The sequence below is a fragment of the Candoia aspera genome, chromosome 3 (genome assembly GCF_035149785.1).
Source record: "Candoia aspera isolate rCanAsp1 chromosome 3, rCanAsp1.hap2, whole genome shotgun sequence".
Lineage (NCBI taxonomy): Eukaryota > Metazoa > Chordata > Lepidosauria > Squamata > Boidae > Candoia > Candoia aspera.
In genome coordinates, this window is record NC_086155.1 from 92,309,451 (window position 1) to 92,329,298 (window position 19,848).

The window sequence follows — 19,848 nt, forward strand, 5'->3', positions numbered from 1 at the left end:
CGTTTCTTACAGTGTGGTCCGAGGACCTCTGGGTGTCCCCCAAGACCCTGTCAGAGGTCCACAAAACCAAAATTATTTGCCAGATATTAAAGACATTTGCAAAAAATTTTAAAAATACCATTCTTCTCATTTTTTGTTAAATAAATAGAGTTTTTCATGAAAAATATTTATGTTAATAACTAATGGGTTTAATATTGTTATTTTTACATGATTTAATAAATATTTTATGAATGCATCAATTTCAACTTTAATACAGTAAATATTGATAAATATAAACTACAAAAAAAAGCAGCCTAATTTTTAAAAATGGGAAGGAGTCCTGCAAGCAAAAAGTTTAAGAAACACTCCTCTAGAGGCCTGATATTTTCAGAAATCTCCTGTAGCTAGTACTGGTACTACCACATTTTACCATTGCTATTCTGCCAACACCAGAGATGGACTCTAAATACATCAGAAGAAAAAGCATTAATGCCAAGAGGATAACAAAATGTACCATTCTTGTTTTCCAATGTGGCACTAATCATGGCTTTCAAATCTCTTTTCCTCATTTAAATACTTGACCAGACATTATGCACTGTGTCAGAGAGGTTTATACAGTAAAATTGTATGTCACTTCTGATAAGACTGAAATAATGTGATATGTAACACAAGGGCAAGATGCGGCAAATCATAAATATATTCAAATAGTATTTCCTATGGAGAAGGAAATTCATTATTTCAATAGTTTTTCCCTTTTCATAAACAATTGAAATTATAGCATTATGTTTATATTTTGTAAGCCAACATACTTAATATTTAAGCATGTTGGCTTACGAAATATAATTTAAGTTTTTACGAAATATAATTTAAGTTTTTCCTTGGAATACAAGCTCATTTATATTCCAAGAAGCAATTACAGAATAAGAGAACTGGCAACAGTTAATTAGAAATACATTTTTATTACTTGGTAACTTAAGACTGTATAGTTCTGCATTTTCTGTAAGCTGTGTCACTGATACCCAATAATTTCACATGGGATGTAAAGCTATAGATAAATTAGATCAGATTGACACAACCTCTCCTGCAACACATATTAAATGTTCCTTTATCTAAAACAACACCAAAATTGTCTATGAAAACATAGCATCCCAGAATGAAAGCCCCCTGACATGTTACTCTCCATATGAAGAAGGCTTACCATACAAGTAAATACTGTCATTCCTGAAAATGATACACTGCTCTATGCCACCTTGTACATGGGATGGTTTGTATGTGTTACTTTAGGACTAAAGATTAAGAAATACTAAGTCAAACAAATTAATTGCAGTAGATAAGAAAAAGAAAAGGAAAAAAAAATATCTTTATACATTAATTTCCAGTTCCATACTCCTTGTTGTATCATACAATCAATATGACATTTGCTGAAAATCATTCCATTTCTCAGCCAGAAACATATAATCATCTGCAAACAGAAGTACATGTGCATTCACATCCCCAACCTACACACGTCTAGCATCAATATAAGCAGCCCTTATACATTTACTCATAAATACATTAAACAGCCATGTGTGTGCGCGCACGCACATGTGCCTTCAAGTCAGTGTTGACTCCTGGCGACTGCCTGGACTAGTCCTTGCAGTTTTCTTGGCAAGATTTCGGTAGTTGTTTGCCATTGCCTCCTTCCTAGGGCTGAGACTGGCCCAAGGTGACCCAGCTAGTTTCATGCCCAAGGTGGGACTAGAACTCACGGTCTCCCAGTTTTCAGCCTAGTGCCTTAACCACTATCCCACTGGTTCTTGCAAAACAACCAAGTGAACATCAAATATTCTTGTTTTACTCCATGTTCACTATTTGCTAAGTATTCCATTTGTTTTTCATGCATGCTTTTCTTCCATCATATCCCACATTCAGCACCCAACCATCAACTACATATTTTTACAAAACTTTCCATAATTGAAGCCTATTCATGTTATCAAATATTTTGTCTAAATCAACAAATATACAATAAAATTACTCTTTCATATTTATATATTTCTCAATGAATTGCTATTCAACTTGTATGCAGAACACATCATGCGACAAGCTGGCCTTGAGGAATCCAAGGCTGGAGTTAAAATCTCTGGAAGAAACATTAACAATCTCAGATATGCAGATACCACTTTGATGGCCCAAAGTGAGGAGGAACTGAGGAGCCTTATGATGAAGGTGAAAGAAGAAAGTGCAAAAGCTGGCTTGCAGCTAAACCTCAAAAAAACCAAGATTATGGCAACCAGCTTGATTGATAACTGGCAAATAGAGGGAGAAAATGTAGAAGCAGTGAAAGACTTCATATTCCTAGGTGCGAAGATTACTGCAGATGCTGACTGCAGTCAGGAAATCAGAAGACGCTTAATCCTTGGGAGAAGAGCAATGACAAATCTCGATAAAATAGTTAAGAGCAGAGACATCACACTGACAACAAAGGCCCGCATAGTTAAAGCAATGGTGTTCCCCGTAGTAACATATGGCTGTGAGAGCTGGACCATAAGGAAGGCTGAGAGAAGGAAGATCGATGCTTTTGAACTGTGGTGTTGGAGGAAAATTCTGAGTGCCTTGGACTGCAAGAAGATCAAACCAGTCCATCCTCCAGGAAATAAAGCCAGACTGCTCACTTGAGGGAATGATATTAAAGGCAAAACTGAAATACTTTGGCCACATAATGAGAAGACAGGACACCCTGGAAAAGATGCTGATGCTAGGGAGAGTGGAAGGCAAAAGGAAGAGGGGCCGACCAAGGGCAGGATGGATGGATGATATTCTAGAGGTGACGGACTCGTCCCTGGGGGAGCTGGGGGTGTTGACGACCGACAGGAAGCTCTGGCGTGGGCTGGTCCATGAAGTCACGAAGAGTCGGAAGCGACTAAACAAATAAACAACAACAATGAATTGCTGAAAAGGAAAAAAAACTTCACACCTGCTACCCAGCATAAAGTCTCACTGGAATCTCACAGCCACTAACTAACCCACATGCATATTTTAACACTTCTCCTGTTACACCATCTATATATGCAGCCTTATGAATTTTTAACATTCTCAGCATTTCTTACTCTCTTTACATCATTTTTGACTTGTACATTAAATTTATGGTATTCGTTTAAATTCCAATTTTCAATTTCATCATCTTTCTGAAATCTCTGAAATACTCTTTCCAGCATTATTTCACTTCAGTTATATCTCAAATCATTTCATCACTCTTATTTTTACTTGCATTTACTCTATTGGAGGCCTCTTGTCTAGCCCTCTTCACCACATCTAAAATTATTTTTTATTTTCATCAAAGTTGTTTTGTATTTTCTCTGCCTTTTTTTAACTATAACTGTTCCTTCCTCTCTTTGACTATAATTCTTTCCAATTATTTTACTCTCTACACCCATTATATAATATCTTTCATCATATTTGCAACACTCATTCTTTTGTATCATTTTTTCTTATCCACGGCCTTTCAGTTCATTCATATTTTCCTTCAGCTTAACTCTACACTGTCCTATGACAATCTATAACATAATTCTTTTCATTCTGTTCAAGTGGTTTGCACATCCTTTTTTTACATCCACTTTTCAATAATTTTACTGGGAGATCAATCTGTCTTCTAATGTTTTTCATGTAGGACTTGTACTTTCTCTTCCTGGAGACATTCTACTTCCATTCTCTTTAATATCATTCTTTCCCTTTTCTTCCATGTCCATATTTTCCCAAGATCCATTCTTGACACTATCCCAAAATGGTCTGTCCCACATTCAGAACATGTCATTACTTTTATATCCTTTATTAATTCTCTCAATCTTTTATCAAAAACAATCAAATCAATTGTGCTTTTAGATTTAGATTTAGATTTATTCCTTTCACATAGGAATATGTGAATATAATTATGTTTAAAAATGATGTATTTGAAATAAGTATACCCTATTTAAACAGATACTCCCCCAATAGTCACCATTCTTATTGATTCATGGGTCTCCAAATGGTTCAGTCACCTTTTCTATACTCTCTCATCTTGTTCACACCCACTTATTTGTAGCCATTACAAGAATATTTTTTCCCATGGATTGCATTCATTCAGAATGTTGTATAACGTTATCCAAAACTCATTCCCGGTTCTTCATTATCACCATTCACTAGAGCAGCCTTTCTCAACTTTTTGACCCTGGAGGAACCCTTGAAATACTTTTCAGGCCTCGGGGAACCCCTGCACATTCAGGCTCAAATAGAGGCCAGAACTTACAGAATTATGTTCTTTCATGTGTAGGCCTGTATAGATGCATTAACAATGTTCTTAAACTGAAAATAAAGAATGAAACTTACCTCTTTCATGTGAAATTGCCCAAATTTGAAATAATTTTTTTAAATAAATTGTGATCTCCCAGGGAACCCCTAGTGACCTCTCAAGGAATCCTAGGGTTCCATGGAACCCTGGTTGAGAAACCCTGCACTAGAGCATTATATAAACTCTTACCAACCTATGGATTCCAGTTTCATACATACCTACTACATCACACAACCTAAATCACACCAGTTCATTCTTTCTGACATACATTTTTGACCTTTCATTCAAAATCTGATTCTACATCTACATCTTTATTTTCCTGCAGATATTTTATTAATCAAATTTATCACCGCCCATCTCCCAAAAGGGACTCTTGGAGGGAGCCATATTCATGGAGGGAGCCATAGAGATGATCTTGGATAAATTATCCAGAAACCATTAAGACAAAGACAGGTATGTAAGTATACTTTGAGCCCAGGGTGAAAGGAAACAGTTAGAAAGAGATTTAGACTGGCTCTCTCCTGACTCCCTGAGATTTAAAAGGATGGGAAGGGAAAATGCAATAAGACTCGCAAAATTCTGTTACTATAGCTTTTATCAATAAACTATATTTCTAATCTTCTTATGGAATCTGTTTCTTGCCCTGGACAACCTTGTAAGGCTGACAATTCATCAGTTCCACTCCAAAAGTTCAGACCACTTCCATTCACATTTATACCATTCTTCCCTTTATCTAAATTTCACAGAAAGAAAACACATTAATTTTTTTTCTTTCATTTTATTTGTTAATTTATGCACACTACTGTTTAAATCCACTTACATTCCAAGCTGAAATTTCCGTATGCCATGGTCACACCAGATATTAATCTCCACCACCCATCATGACCCAAACCCTAAAGCTTTCACATAATGCTTTTTAGTAAGCTAGGGAAAGTGTAAACTAGGTTTCCTGTCTCAGCTATTTCCTTGCCTTGTGCAGTATTCCCTGCTAATGGTAAGAACAATAAGAATAAATTTTGATTCACTTTGGCCAGTATATCACAAACACAACCAAAGCCCAGTTTTACCCAAGCATATTTGGGTAAAGAATCACTTTTTGTGAGATGGGTGGCCGTATAAAATTGACAAATAAATAAATAAATATGTATGTTATTCTGTGGTCTCTAATCTAGAATTATCTTCCAAGCCAAAATACCTTCACCTGCATCCCACCAACTAGGAGATATATGCAGTGTACTGACATACACTCAAGATTCAGATATTCAACATTTCACAAAATATGTACTGTACTGGCGCACTGCATTTTGAAGATATTCTTCCTCATGGACAATTAGATGCATAATATTGTGTCCTCAACCATGCACACTTGAACAAAACATGAGCCTTTGAGAGACAACGTGCCACCCCACCCAACCCTGGTACTGACATTTTCTTTTCATTTTTTTCTATCCAAAACTTTGCCAATAAGAGCCAGTCAAGTGGGTTGGAATAATGTTCAATAGCTCTTCAGTGCAATATAGGGACAGGACGGGACAGCTGCTTCTAAATGTCCTGGCCTGGGAGAGATCCTGTCAGTCAGTCAGTCATGCTATCTTCATTACATTGCTGCCTGACAGCATTTGGAATGAACTGTTTGCCTCTGGGTGGTGTGGGAAACTGGATTTTATCTGTCACGCATAAATGCTACTTATCTGCCCTGAAACCCTGGGGATAGTGCAAACAGTAAATCAATAAATATGTAAATGACTATAATTGGATGGGGAAGGGGGAATAACACTCCTACAGAGAAAAAAATCAACAGGATGAGCTGATGTCTTAACACCAAAACCTGAGCTAACGTAAGAGTTTAGGACTGCATTAACTTGAAAAATGGGAAAAAGGCATTTTCAAATTCCTTGGCACCTGCAAAAAATTGACTGGCATTTTTATGCAATCAGAAAATCTGCATCTTTGCCAATTCCGATTAATTCTTCACATTCAGAGCACAGCCCCTTGACACCTCTGGAGAACATGGTTTAACTTGCCATCCCATTTAAGCTTCTACCACACTGTAGCAATTACAAAAACGCTGCATTAGAAAGCCACTATATTTTTTATCTGTAATATTCCCCATCAAGCAGAACTCTCATATGCATCATCCTAATGTGTCTGCGTTTGATAGCTTGTCGAAGGAGAAAATATTAGAAAAGGGTTGTGCAGTACAACAGAATGGGTCTTAATTCTTTGTGAGAGGAATGACATTAAAACCTTTTCTCTCTCATAAAGGTCGAGACCCCAAAACAAAACAAAACAAAACAAAACAAAACAAAATAAAATAAAATAAAATAAAATAAAATAAAATAAAACAAAATGTTCAAATCCTTCCTGGTAAATAGTTTCTTGCTATGATGGTTTTCCTATTTGGAAAAAAGCTAAGGAAAGAAATGGAAATAACATGAATTTCAATTCAAGTATTTATGCTACTTGAATGCCTTTGGCTCCAATACTTACAAGAGTGTGAATACAAGACTCTTTTTTTAAAAAAATTATATAATGTACAATATGCTAAGCCACCAGCTATATATGAATAATCACGGGCCTGATTTCTTAAGCACAAAAACAGGAGACTCTAATGAAGCCTTTTATTGAAATGGTAGATTGAAACCAAAAATGCCTAAGAGAGATCAGGAGAAAGACAAGTTTGAAAGTGGAGACTTCCAGATTCACCATTTAATCTTCTTATAGCTTCCTCCATCCCCCAAATCCACTTCTTGAACTTCTTTAACATCACCTTTAAATGACATGTTCCACATAAGAATCCAACTTTTAAGTGACACATGCCATCCATTTTGCGTTCTGGGATGGCCAGACTTCATCGTTCTTCATATACAGTAAGTTGTGTAAAATACATCCATACAGTTTTGGGACTTATGAACAAACTCCCTGTCCTCCTTCCTGTCATTTGTACCCTCACTCATTGCATGAAAGTGATTCTTTTCTACCACATGGCTCTAAAAGATTTTCTATTTAAAATATGGGATTTAAAGTAGGATATTGTGGTGGATTTTGGCGGTGCCACTGGTTCTCAGGAAGGAGGAGGTACATTCCAAGGAGGTGGAGGAGATTAACTGAGGCACAGTCCAGGGAGCAATGGTGGGAAAATGAAGAGGTTCAGGATAGCCCCGCCCTAGAGTCTTCCAGGTTATTTCCTCTTAGGTTAGGGATGGTAGCTTTAGTCTGGCAAGATTCTGTCTATACGGTGTGAACAAATAAAGAACTGGAGTTTGAATGGACTCTTTGTTGTTCTTGGGCTGGGCCTGACAGATATTTTCAAGGTGGCTTGGCTCCCATAGCTGTTCTGGGGAGACTGTTTCAGAGATTTACATTTCCAGTAATAAGGACACTTCCCTATTTCCAGCAGCCATAATGGGTTAAGACTACATTTAATGGCCATTTGTTTGTATATCCTCTATTTGTCTATTCTAAATAAACACATTACTTTGCTTCCATTGATGAATCTGCAGGTCCACACACAACCCATCACATATGGCCCCTTTTCCTCTAAACTTTGCTTCTCTAGCTATTATTCAATACCAGCTAAACTTCAACAGTTAAAAACAATGCTTATTCTCACCTTCCCATGTCAAGGCCATAGTAGAGTCATTGCTGAAACTCATTACAAACATTTCAATTAAATCTTGAAGAACTGCTTTCTCAAGGCATTTAATTAACAACTTACCTCCTCCTACCTATATGCCAAGTAATTTTAACTTAATATACTCCCAGGAATTAAAATAATATATATTTATGGAGTAAAATACTTTCCATCTAAATGTTCAATAATAAAATATGCATATATGGGTATTTTCCTATTTTTTTCAACAAACCTAGCTAAACTCTAATTCAGATGAAATACAAGCCTAAAAAGATATTACACAGCATACAAGTTAAGCAGGGCCTAGTTGATACAAACAGCAGCTCATCTGAGAAAATTACCTGTCTTTCACAGCACATCTAATCAGCCTGGACATGACTACGTAATTCCCTCCATTTAGGAACTTCTCACAGTCTAAGCCTGGAGTCAGATTTTTTTATGATAAAACATAATGGAATAGACCAGATTGTCTCCTCATGTGCTAAAACCCAAGCTTCCAGAACCCTTAGGCACTTTGACTGATGGAAAAGCCATTATGGAGGAAGCTTAAGGAATTCACATTTTCCTTCTCCATGACTTTTGGTCCAAAATAAATAGGGAAGATATCACTCTGCCCTAATATAAAAAGAACATGGATTTATTCTTTCAGAAATAAATGACTTTAAACCTTCATGTCCTCCTGATTAACTAAGTAAAGACTTTATTAATTCTACAGAATTAAAGTTGCCTGACATATCCCCTACACAACTCGTGAAATTGTGCATATTTTGATCACTAAACTGACCATCCAACAAATAAGGGCGGGTTACTGAAATTTGGTAACTTGTTCTTAGCTTGACTGATTTCTTTTTACTAGAATGCCTTCATATGTACAAAAGTTTTCTGGCTAGAAATACTGCATGCTTGGAATATTCACATTTCTCCTTAAGAACAAAGGGTGTATGCATATATATTTAACATGCACATATCCCCAAGTTTGTTTGTTTGTTTGTTTTTAAAAAAAGGTTGTGTTTTAATTAAAGCAATTAAACCAAACATTATCCAGCTTGCTGCTCTTGAGGACTTATTTTCTAAGTATTCTGAAAATGAAGGGCATGGTAGTAGTTTGCAGCTACTTGTAATGTTGGGAGAGGTGGACATCAATACAACAACAGCTGAGTTTTTAACTTGTTGGATTTTTTTTTTTGCAAGCATTAGAGTCCACACAAAATCATTAAGCATGTTTTTTTTTAAAAATTGCCCACAAAACTCTACTTGTTCCCTCATGACTGTGGCCTTCATGAATAAAAGGAAAGACACAAATTTCAAATTGTTAGTTTTACGAGGATAATTGGAGCCTTAAGAATCTTTTCAATAGAACCGTAGGAAGGCAAAACTGAAATGGGAGGGCATTCTCCCCACATGGTACCACTGAAATAACACGGTCTGTCTCTGCTGCCTCCTCCTACAATAGATTATACTTCAGAGTATGTCTCAAATGAACCAAATACATATTTTCAATGATTGCTAAGAAAATGCACTGAGGAGCTCTACTCCACACTGTAATACTCCAGCCATAAGAAACCACCCTATTCTTGTTGGAATCAACTTCTTTCCCATGATGGCGGTTCCTCTGCCACCTTCCCCATATTGAGTTTTGCAGGAAAAGGATTTGGGATGCAAACACAAGCAAGCTGAAGGGGTAGCGCTGTTTACATTCTGATGCTGCTTCCATCATGCTGAAGCAAGACGTGGGGTGGACTGAGAGGTTTTTTACTTTGATTTTATGAACTTAGTTATTTCGTAAATGGGAGGGCTCTGAATTCAGAAGCTTGGTATAACTCTAAAGCAGGGGTTATTTGTTTGTTTCAGTTTACATGGCCACCCCTCTCATCATGATCACTCAATTTATATGGCCGCCCATCTGATTGGGATGACATACTAAGCACCACAACAATAAATACATAATCATCAGCCAAGGTAGAACCACAAACACCCACCAACTTAACCATCTCATGCACTCTGCCACATTTTCCAAACCCCCATTAACCTTTTTGTGTCACAGACCCCTTTGAGTGTCTACAGACCCCTTTTCAGAAAAATGTACTTAAACACATGAAATTAAATTCATAGATATAAAGTTGTTGTTGTTTATTCGTTTAGTCGCTTCCAACTCTTCGTGACTTCATGGACCAGCCCACGCCAGAGCTTCCTGTCGGTCATCAACACCCCCAGCTCCCCCAGGGACGAGTCTGTCACCTCTAGAATATCATCTATCCATCTTGCCCTTGGTCGGCCCCTCTTCCTTTTGCCTTCCACTCTCCCTAGCATCAGCACCTTCTCCAGGGTGTCCTGTCTTCTCATTATGTGGCCAAAGTATTTCAGTTTTGCCTTTAATATTGTTCCCTCAAGTGAGCAGTCTGGCTTTATTTCCTGGAGGATGGACTGGTTTGATCTTCTTGCAGTCCAAGGCACTCTCAGAATTTTCCTCCAACACCACAGTTCCAAAACATCTATCTTCCTTCACCCAGCCTTCCCTATGGTCCAGCTCTCACAGCCATATGTTACTAGTAGTAGTATATATTTATTCAGTCAACAACCAGAATTATATTATAAAGGAAACCAATTAGGCTCAAATATAGTTATCAAAATATTAAAAACAACATACAAACACACACACACACACACACACACACACATATAGTGTTTTATTAATCCCTTTAATCAAGTAACAAGGTAATACCCTTTTTTAGGGTATAATTTTAAATATTGAGATTTATTGAAGTCAACAAACATTTTTGAGTCTATAGGCCATAAATTACTCTGTTGCCTCTACATTTCAGTTAGAGGTTAGTGAAAATAAAATTGTAATTTCTTTTTATTCAAGTTCACAGACCTCCTGAAAATTATTCAGGGACTTCTGCTCTAAAGGAAGGGAACAGTGCAAAAATATTACTCACATCCAGAAAGAAGTATATGATTGCCCCCCTCCCAAGTATAAAGTCAGGGAGCAATGAGTTATTTGGCAAACGATTATAAAGTATGAGACTTCTTTAATATATCAGTCTTCTGATTAATTTTGCTATAATTAAGGCCTTACAGAGGCAACTCTATTCATAATGAAGTTATCTAAAGAACAGAAATATTCCTTACAGATCTTTAATATAAATGTATTTGAATCTGGGAAAAATCAAGGAAAGGAGTTATTTTTAAAGCCTGGAAGCCCTCTGGTTTCCCAAGAAAGCCACATGAATCTAGTAAATAGTATTTTCTTGATAATTTTATGGACAAATAATAAACAAATACGTAATCATTGCAGAAGAATAAGGTAAATTATTCTCTCATCAGTTTCACAAAATAAATCATTTCCTTTAGATTAACTTCTGTTTTTTTAATTATTTCTTTAGGTCATACTTCATAGCAATAGCTCAGAAATATTTTTGGAGAACAGTGTTTAATGAATTAATCAATCAATCAATCAATCAAATCTCCACTATGTTAATACTTGTATATCCCAGATTTGTCATATCAAAGGGTATCTAGGAGAAAGGCATACAGTATTTCCTAATTAAATTAACTGTATCACAAGTAAACTGTTTTTGATTACAAGAATAGAATTTACTTCTAAGACTGTGCTAAGACTTTGCTTATTTCACAGTTCCTATCCTTTCAGAGATTAAAGAATTTAATCTTATAAGCTTTCTGGATGTATAGTATATCATTTCAGTCAAGAAAATGACTATGCCTTGACCTCATTTTTCCTATGGAAAAGCAGGTTCACAATGATGTATTGATGTAACTATATAGCAACTGTAATAAGAAAGAGTTACGAAGACATCATTTTTCATTTATACCATCCACTGTGGATAAAGACCACAAACTATATCAAAGTTGTTTTCAACTGACTGTTAAATCATTGTGTTTTAATCCCACCTTAGGCAACGATGACTTTGCAAGTTGTAAACTTTAATATGATCTTAGACCATGTAGAAGTATGCATATATACATAAAGTTCTCTGCAGATCATAAAAATAACAATTAAAAGTGGTTAAAAGAGTTAAAAAGAAAAAAAAGAGGGAGTAGATAAAATGTTGAGGGTACCAAAGAAATTTAGCTTTATTAGACAATATTTATTGCCTTATCCTCATGGCAGCAAGGCAAAATTTGGCTGTGTGATTATAGTGATTTTACGATCTGCTAGGAGGTAGGAGATGTACCAGTGATCATCTCTCCCTGGGAGTTGTTTGCACGTTTCTTTTGTGTAACAAATTTTGTTTGTTTAATTAAGCAAGATCTTAAATTTTTTTGAAAACAAACATAGTGATCATATTGATATGTGAGTGACAACATGCCTGGCTCAAGTTGGATTAAAATAGAGAAGATTAATTTTAGGCCTTGGTGACATGCTCATCATAGGACTGCTAATCAAAACTGACTCCAGGAGGTTGAAACATAAACAGCAAGAAGAAGAAAGAGGCTTCCTCTGGTTAACAGATGCATATCTACCCAGAATGGCTGGATGCCACAAGTTTTAAGAGTATGGACAGAGAATTGTTCAAATCCATGATGCTTAAGTCAAATCATAATATCTATCTGCCGAACATTGACACTGTGGGTACTTTTGCATCATCGCTATTTCCACCCAATCCTTCAAAAGCAGTTGGAAGCTGACCTGCTGTCTTCTTCTATGCTATGGACTTCAAAATGATGAGCTCTGCATCAGACAGTCAATTCCTCTAGTTATCCAGTAGGGAAGTGCAAAGAATGACATTCAATTAATGCCCTGTTCACCCCATCCATATCACATGCCTTTAGCTATTGATTTCCCTCTCCAAAAAAATAAGTGGTTGCTATTTATAAGGGGACATGCAAAGCCACCTTGCTATGAGGGATAAGATATAAAGCTACCAAGGCACTATAGCAGCTAAAGTTCTGGAGGGGTTTAGTAAGCCAAAGAATCAAAGATAGTGTGAGCTTCAGTGCTGCAAATGGCAACCATCACCCACTGTGTGATGTTGGATATACCACAGCTGAGCCCAAGTAAATAGGCTCAGGTGCTGCACATCCACAACAGCATGGGCTCATATAAATCTGGAACTGATTTTGGAGTGGTGCTTAGAGCAGAGAAGAAAGACAGGTTTTCTCTTTGTCCCCACAAGTAATTACAAGATGGACTAACTTAACATTACCACAGTGTTTGAGATTTGTTTAACATCAATCTCTATTCTCTTTCTGATGTGTGGATGCTTTCCTTGGTACAATCCTGCTTAAATACCTGGAATTCCCAATGAAGGGCTTAGGGGAAGGGGGAAGAGAACTGTTCTCAGCATTGAAACTACTATTCTTCCTGTACCAGTTTTTTTCAGAAAACATTTTCAGAAAAGTGACAAATCATCTCTTGGAAAAGTTAAGAAGCACAAGAGGATATCAGCATAACAAAAGCCAGCGTAAACATAGATCTGTTGTGGTGTTAAACATGAAGTGCCTTCCCATTCTGTCCACAAGAGTTTTTAAGCTTTTAATATGCTTTGAATTTCACATTGAACAGCTTTAATTTAATAACTCAGTGTTTGATATGTCAGAAATCAAATATTCCCTCATGCTATGTATATGTATTTCTCACACTGTGTCTGAAGATTTCTTAGGATCAGGGTATCAGTCAATGAAAAAGCAGTGAGTATAAGATCGGAGAGGCAAGAGGCATCCCCTTCTGCTGGAAAATAAGGAACTTTTTCTACCCTTAAGCAGCTTACTCCATTTGGAATTAGCAAATCAAAACAAATATGGATGCTAAAATAAGGGCACCATGTACACTGGACAATTCTGAAAATCTACCTTTGCTATCCGCACCCATCAGAAGTCTTAGTACAAATGCTTGCAGAGGTATATGGGAAAAAGGAACACAATCTCACTATCAGGAGTCTGGTAGCACCTTTTCCAACTAATAACTTTGATTAAAACCCTTTTAATAAAATTATTAGTCAAAAAAGGTGCTACTCAAATTAACGGAAAAATAATGTTTTTAGAGGGCAGTTTGGAGGGATTCTAAACAAGTTCAACCTTTCAATTTGCCTTCCATCTCATATATCCCTGATTTGGAAGGAATGTGACAGAGTTCCTTTTCCTTTTAGGGGAAGGTGAAGTCATAAGGGAATATAGAAAAGTGTTAATTGTATGGAAAGAAATAGGACACCCCTATCTTGAGCATTCTGAAAGTTAGTGGCTGCTGAATTTTGAAAAATAAAGAAGGCAAGTATGATTGCAACAAATGTATATGTATACATATACGTATATAGTATTTCCATACAAGGGAGTACTAACCAGTTTTAGTTTCCAAGCAAAGACATACCTCAGGAAATCAAAATTGGATACTATGTTATTTGCAAAATGACCCTTAATGATCCAACAAATTGGACTGCAGATTGCTGTAGGCCTATATGTCTCCATGTTATTGGTGCCAATCATGAAGAAGAGTGTTCAGTCATGATGCGGTGTGGAGAAGACATCCATTGACTGACACCACTAATCTAATTTTAAGTCCTGAATCTAAGCCAAAACACAGAAGACAAGCACATTAAGCTACTGAGCCACCAGAATCCTGGGTTCAGTTATGATAATCAACAACTATAAATCATCTCTACTGAAGGATGATTATGAGTGGTGTTATTTGTGGCTGATGCCCAATCCAACAGTTTCCCAAGCACAGCTTATGTGCAGCAAAGTGGACAGCTAGAAGGCTTTAAAAGCATTAATGTCATCATCAAAACAGCAGCAGATTCTAAGTAAATCACTCAGCCCATCCATTGTTGATTCACTCTAATGTATAGAATGCATTTGCTGGGACATTTGAGCTGCATGAGGTATAAAGCTTCTAGTAGAAATAATCAAATTCTCACTTTCTCCTTTTAGAACACACGATAAAGTGCCAGCTTTTAAAAAATAAGCTCTTATGCAATCAGAAACATTTTCTATTATATCACAAGCAAAATTGGGAGAAACCAACAGTGATAAGGAGACTAAGCAAGAGAGAGAGGCAGACAGACAGACAAGGAAGCTCACAGCATGAATCTTCTATCTGATAAATAGTAGAAAACATTTTTTGAAAATTTTTCAGTGCTTTGTTTTTTTGCAGAAAATTCTCCCTCCCACATCACTAATAATGCAATTCTTCTTATGTAAACTAAGATAATTAACATATGGTAATGTGCATTAAAATACTTAAACTAAAAACTATCCTTTGTGAATTACTATATGCAATTTTGCAAAGAGAATTTTTCCAGAAAATTTTCCAGTTCAAAATTTTCTGGGAAACCTACATCACTGGGCGTTAAGCTGCGTAATTATTCAATCTGAAGATTCTATTTGAATGTGATTCAGCTGAATCTCCAAATTGATTTAATTGCTTCTGATTTGATTTGGATGCTTAAGGTACTTCTGAATTGATTCAGAAATTTCAACACTTTTGTGCATCAGGAGAAAAAAAAATCTGAATCAAATCGCCCCAGTCAACAATTTGATTTAAATATCCAAATTGAATCAGACTGATTATCTGATTTGTTTAATTGTATCAAATGGATTTTCCAATCAGATTGACAGTTTAAGTTTGATATTGCCAGTTTCACACAGATCTACTGAGCCTGTTTTCACTAGACCCATGATATTCATATTGTGTTCCCTGGAACCCTAGGGTTCCATGAGAATCATCCAGGGGTTCATCGTGACAGTTTCTGTTTATATTGTATGAAATGCTTATTGCAACATTAATTGTAACATTTTGTTCAAATAAAATGCATTACATGAAACTTATTTATTAAAGGATTCTATACCGATTTTTCACTGAGAAGGATTCCTTGGGTATCTCAAGTTTGAAGACCACTGTACTAGACTGTTTAGCCATCTCTGTTATCTAACCAAAATATGAAGTTAACTTGTATTTCAGGACTATTGTCATGATGCATACATGAAATGTTTCAAATATTCCAATGCACTACATGATTATAATTAAGTATAATTGTAAGTTCAATACGATAAAATATATCACACTAGCGTACTTAATGGAACTGCACAGTCTGCATATATGTACAAAATCTGAACCAAAAATTAAATATTCAACACTCAACTCACTATTACAATATCTAGGCTGAGTTACGGGATATATCTTTTATATGGATCTCACCACCCTGGATTTGTAAGTTAATAATATTAAGTAAGTTCAAAAATAATAGAAGGGAAAAGCATATTAAGTCAGGAATTAAAGGGGACAGGCAACTGCAATCACAGAGAATACCTCCAGGACTAAGGAAAGAATAAGCCAACTAAGAGAAAGAATCTTTAGGGCTTCAGTTAGCAAAGGAAAGGCAACCAATATTACTTTAAATTTTTATTTAATTTCATAATGCTTGTAAATCTTCTTTCAGTTTATTTTTTGCTTTTCCTACTTTTTTGTTTCTTGTTTCTTGATTATGTTTTTAAATGTTTAATCAACTAAAATTTTAAAAAGAAAAAAAGACCTGCTGAGACTGGGGTTCAAATTGCCTGGTAGCCAGGAAAGCTGACTAAGTGATGTGAGACAGTTATTATTCGTTAAACTACCATGTATAAAATATATCCATCAAGTTCTTTGGATGAAAGAGGGAGAAAAGAGAGAGATGGAACGAAATGGAATGGGATGTACATATATTATAAAAATAAGCAAGCAGAAGAAAACTCGTGCTGGTCATTTCACGAAAAAATCATTATGCCTGAAAAGTTTCTGCCCTTAGTACTTACTTTAAACCGTGAAGAAACATAGAATATTTATGTAAAGAGTGGGAACAGAAATTCTTCAGCTAATCTGAATCCAAATTAGAATTTATTCTTCGGTTTCAGAGAAACAGGTTGGCATTTGGCAAGAAATGAACTAAAAATTGCCTCTTAACGTATCTGCTACTTCATGAGACATAATTAAATGCTTAAAAGGTATGTATAGAATTGTTCAAATAATTTCTTCTGATAAATACTCAATATTTATTATTTTAGTTTTTTTGCATAGTTAAACAGTTACAGATATTAGATGGGTAAAACATGCCAGTGTAAATTTTCTATATGCAATATAATATACTAGAGAAATGGTGATAAAACTCCCTGAGCTATAGACAGTCTCCCATCAGTACTTACTTGAACACAGTCCATTGAGTCTGAGTTATTTATTTCTTTTGTGCTTAATTAAGTTCTTCATAAACCATAGAAATGGCATGCAGAATTGGGGGTGGGGCATTACTTTTTGGTTAGGGAAATGACAAGAGTAGATATTGCACAAAACACCCATCTCAATAGGCAGCTCAACTGTTTATATTTCTCTGAAAGGATTCTATGGTACATGCACACTTTCGCTGTTATGTTAAGGAGAGAGAGAAATCAAATTCTTGAAGTCATATTTAATAAACCAGGAAATCTGATCCAAATACCACATAATAAATTAGTTAGAAGCCACTAGGAAAAAAGCCAACATCCCCATCTCCCTTAGTAATACATTTTAGTTTACCAAGGCAATGATAGCAAAATCAGCCACAATTATGTTAAATATTTATTGCTAAAGCCATTAATATTTTCCCTAGACACTAAGGCACTATGGCATAACCTTCAGAGGGAAGTGAGGCATGCTGAAAACATAGCTTAGAGCTCCCTCTTCCTTTCACTGGAAAAAAATTAATTTTTGCCCTATATGTTTCAGCTCCAAGGCTTTTTAATCATATGTTTAGAAATTTAGCACGTGCCAGAAACTGCTTTAAATAAGCAATCTTAAATCACTGCTAGATTACTGAACAATGAATGCTAATCAATCTAGAAAATTATTTCCGAATGTATTACAGTTACTCACAGAGCCATCTCAAACTGCTCAAGCCATTTCTTCTTCAAATCTTTGGTCTTGCAGTACAGTTCTAAGCCATTTTGTCCTTGTATGTGGATGAGGTAGAAGCCGTAAGACCACTGTTCAAACAGGAAGAAAATTCAGTAGTTAGCTTTTGAGAACTGAGAGGCAACCAAGTTGGAAAATGCCTCGAGGACACACATTTCTAATTTCCCAAAATTCCAGGGAATTGTAACAGCAATAATCATAACAACATTCCAGAACACATTTGAGCTTCCTAGAATCTTCATATACCTTTTAATCCCACTGCAAAAATTAAACAGATAAACCAAGAATGCATGACTGCACCACTTTGAACGTTTTAATGCTTCCCCATACTAAAAAGTTCCTAGGAAAAAAAAGAAAAGCAACTAATCAAGAAGATAAACATTTTTCCTTGAGTCCCAGTTTCCTACACAGAGGCTGTAGATAAATAAATCTAGAGAAGAGTGCATATAGAACTTTTAAATATCACATTTAGCATTTTAGGGCAGAATATGTCATGGATTCAGACACATTCTATATTTTTACCTTTTTATTCTCTTTGTCAGTGGTAGGGTTATTACTTATTTTGTATTCCTGAAGATCAATTATATCCTTCATTTCATAATTATCACCTCTTCGTTTGCACACTATTATAGCCAAGTCAAATAAAAAGATATGCCTGGGGGAGAAATGAAAGTATAATAAGATATAAGAATGCAAACCTGTGGTTAAAAATGCTATCTGAGAAATACTGAGTAGAGTTTATCTGGATTAAATTTTTAATTAACATTACAATGTCAAGTCAGATTGTGAAACAGAAATTTTCTCTCAAATTTTGAAATATGTATTCTCAGCTGCAATTTTAGCTTTTTACTGCCAGTTCTATGCAGCATACTTATAAATTTCATTCTAATCTACAATACTTAAATCCCTACCAAGAGACAGAGAAATAAACGAGGACTAAATGCTGTTTTAATTTTATTTTATTTTAATTAATTTGATTTAGGTGTCGCCCAACTTCAAATAATTTACAATGTAAAAAAAAGATAAAATACAACAATTGAAAACAAAGCCAACAAAACAAAAAAGTAAAAAACAGGTAAAGAACAAGATAGCTAATCCCATCAACAATAAACTCATGAGGGGTTCCAGCCACTGTAGTCCAAAGACCTGGGGAAAGAGCCAGGTCTTCAAGACCCCAGAACAGAGCCATCCGGATTACAGAGGAAACTTCATTCCAGGGAGCAACCACTATGACAGAAAAGGTGAGCCTCATGAGTCCCAAAGGATGACACTGTTGAATTGAATGAATGCAAAGCACACCAACACCACCAGTTCAAATTGGCCAGGCAGATATCATGGGAGACAGACAGTTCCCCAAATAACCAGGCCCTATGCCATGTAGGTCTTTATAGGTCATATCCAACACCTTGAATTGCACATGCAAGCAGCTCACAGAGCAGAGGTGTCACATGGGTACACTGAGGCATGCCCATCACTGCCTGTACCACTGGATTCTGGACCAGCTGAAGTTTCTGAGTGGTGTTCAAGGGCAGCCCCATGGAGAGTACATTGTAATAAGTAAACCATGAGATGACTACAGCATGAGTAACTGTCTAAAAGGCCTCCCAATCCAGGAATGGGTGCAACTGGTGCACCTGATGAAGTTGTGCAAAGGCCTTCTTGGCCACAACTGCCATCTGCTCATTGAGCAGTAGCGAGTCCAAGAACACCCCCAGATTGCACACCACCCTTGATTGGGAAAGTGCAACCCAACCCATGATCAAAGTTAGAAAGCTTGCAAAGTTCTGGGACTCCCAATAACTACAGCCACTCAGTCTTGGTAGGACTGAGCTGAACCCGGTTTCACCCCATCCAGGCCTACACAGCCTCCAGGCAGTTCAACAGCCTTTCACAGTTTTAATATTTTTATTTTTCTTATGTCTTTTTCTGGGATTCTACATTGTTTTAATGGTTGGTAGCTTTGACTTTGTGTCTAGATAATTCTGTGTGCCTGGAAAGGAATGCTGTCCTATAAAAATGATTATGGGTGAGACAGGATATAATGCTGGAGTTTGG

The 19,848-nt window shown here is 36.2% G+C and overlaps 1 protein-coding gene across 1 annotated transcript in view; it reads right to left on the reverse strand.

Annotated features, from left to right (window-relative positions):
• The window catches only part of VAV3 (vav guanine nucleotide exchange factor 3), a 197,995-nt gene that overhangs the window by 81,425 nt on the left and 96,722 nt on the right, over positions 1–19,848 (reverse strand). Inside the window, exons 14-15 of the mRNA XM_063298356.1 lie at positions 18,316–18,448; positions 17,755–17,864 (exon numbers count right to left, since the gene is read on the reverse strand). Of these exons, the coding sequence (XP_063154426.1) occupies positions 17,755–17,864; positions 18,316–18,448 (243 nt within the window). The remainder of the gene's footprint in view (positions 1–17,754; positions 17,865–18,315; positions 18,449–19,848) is intronic.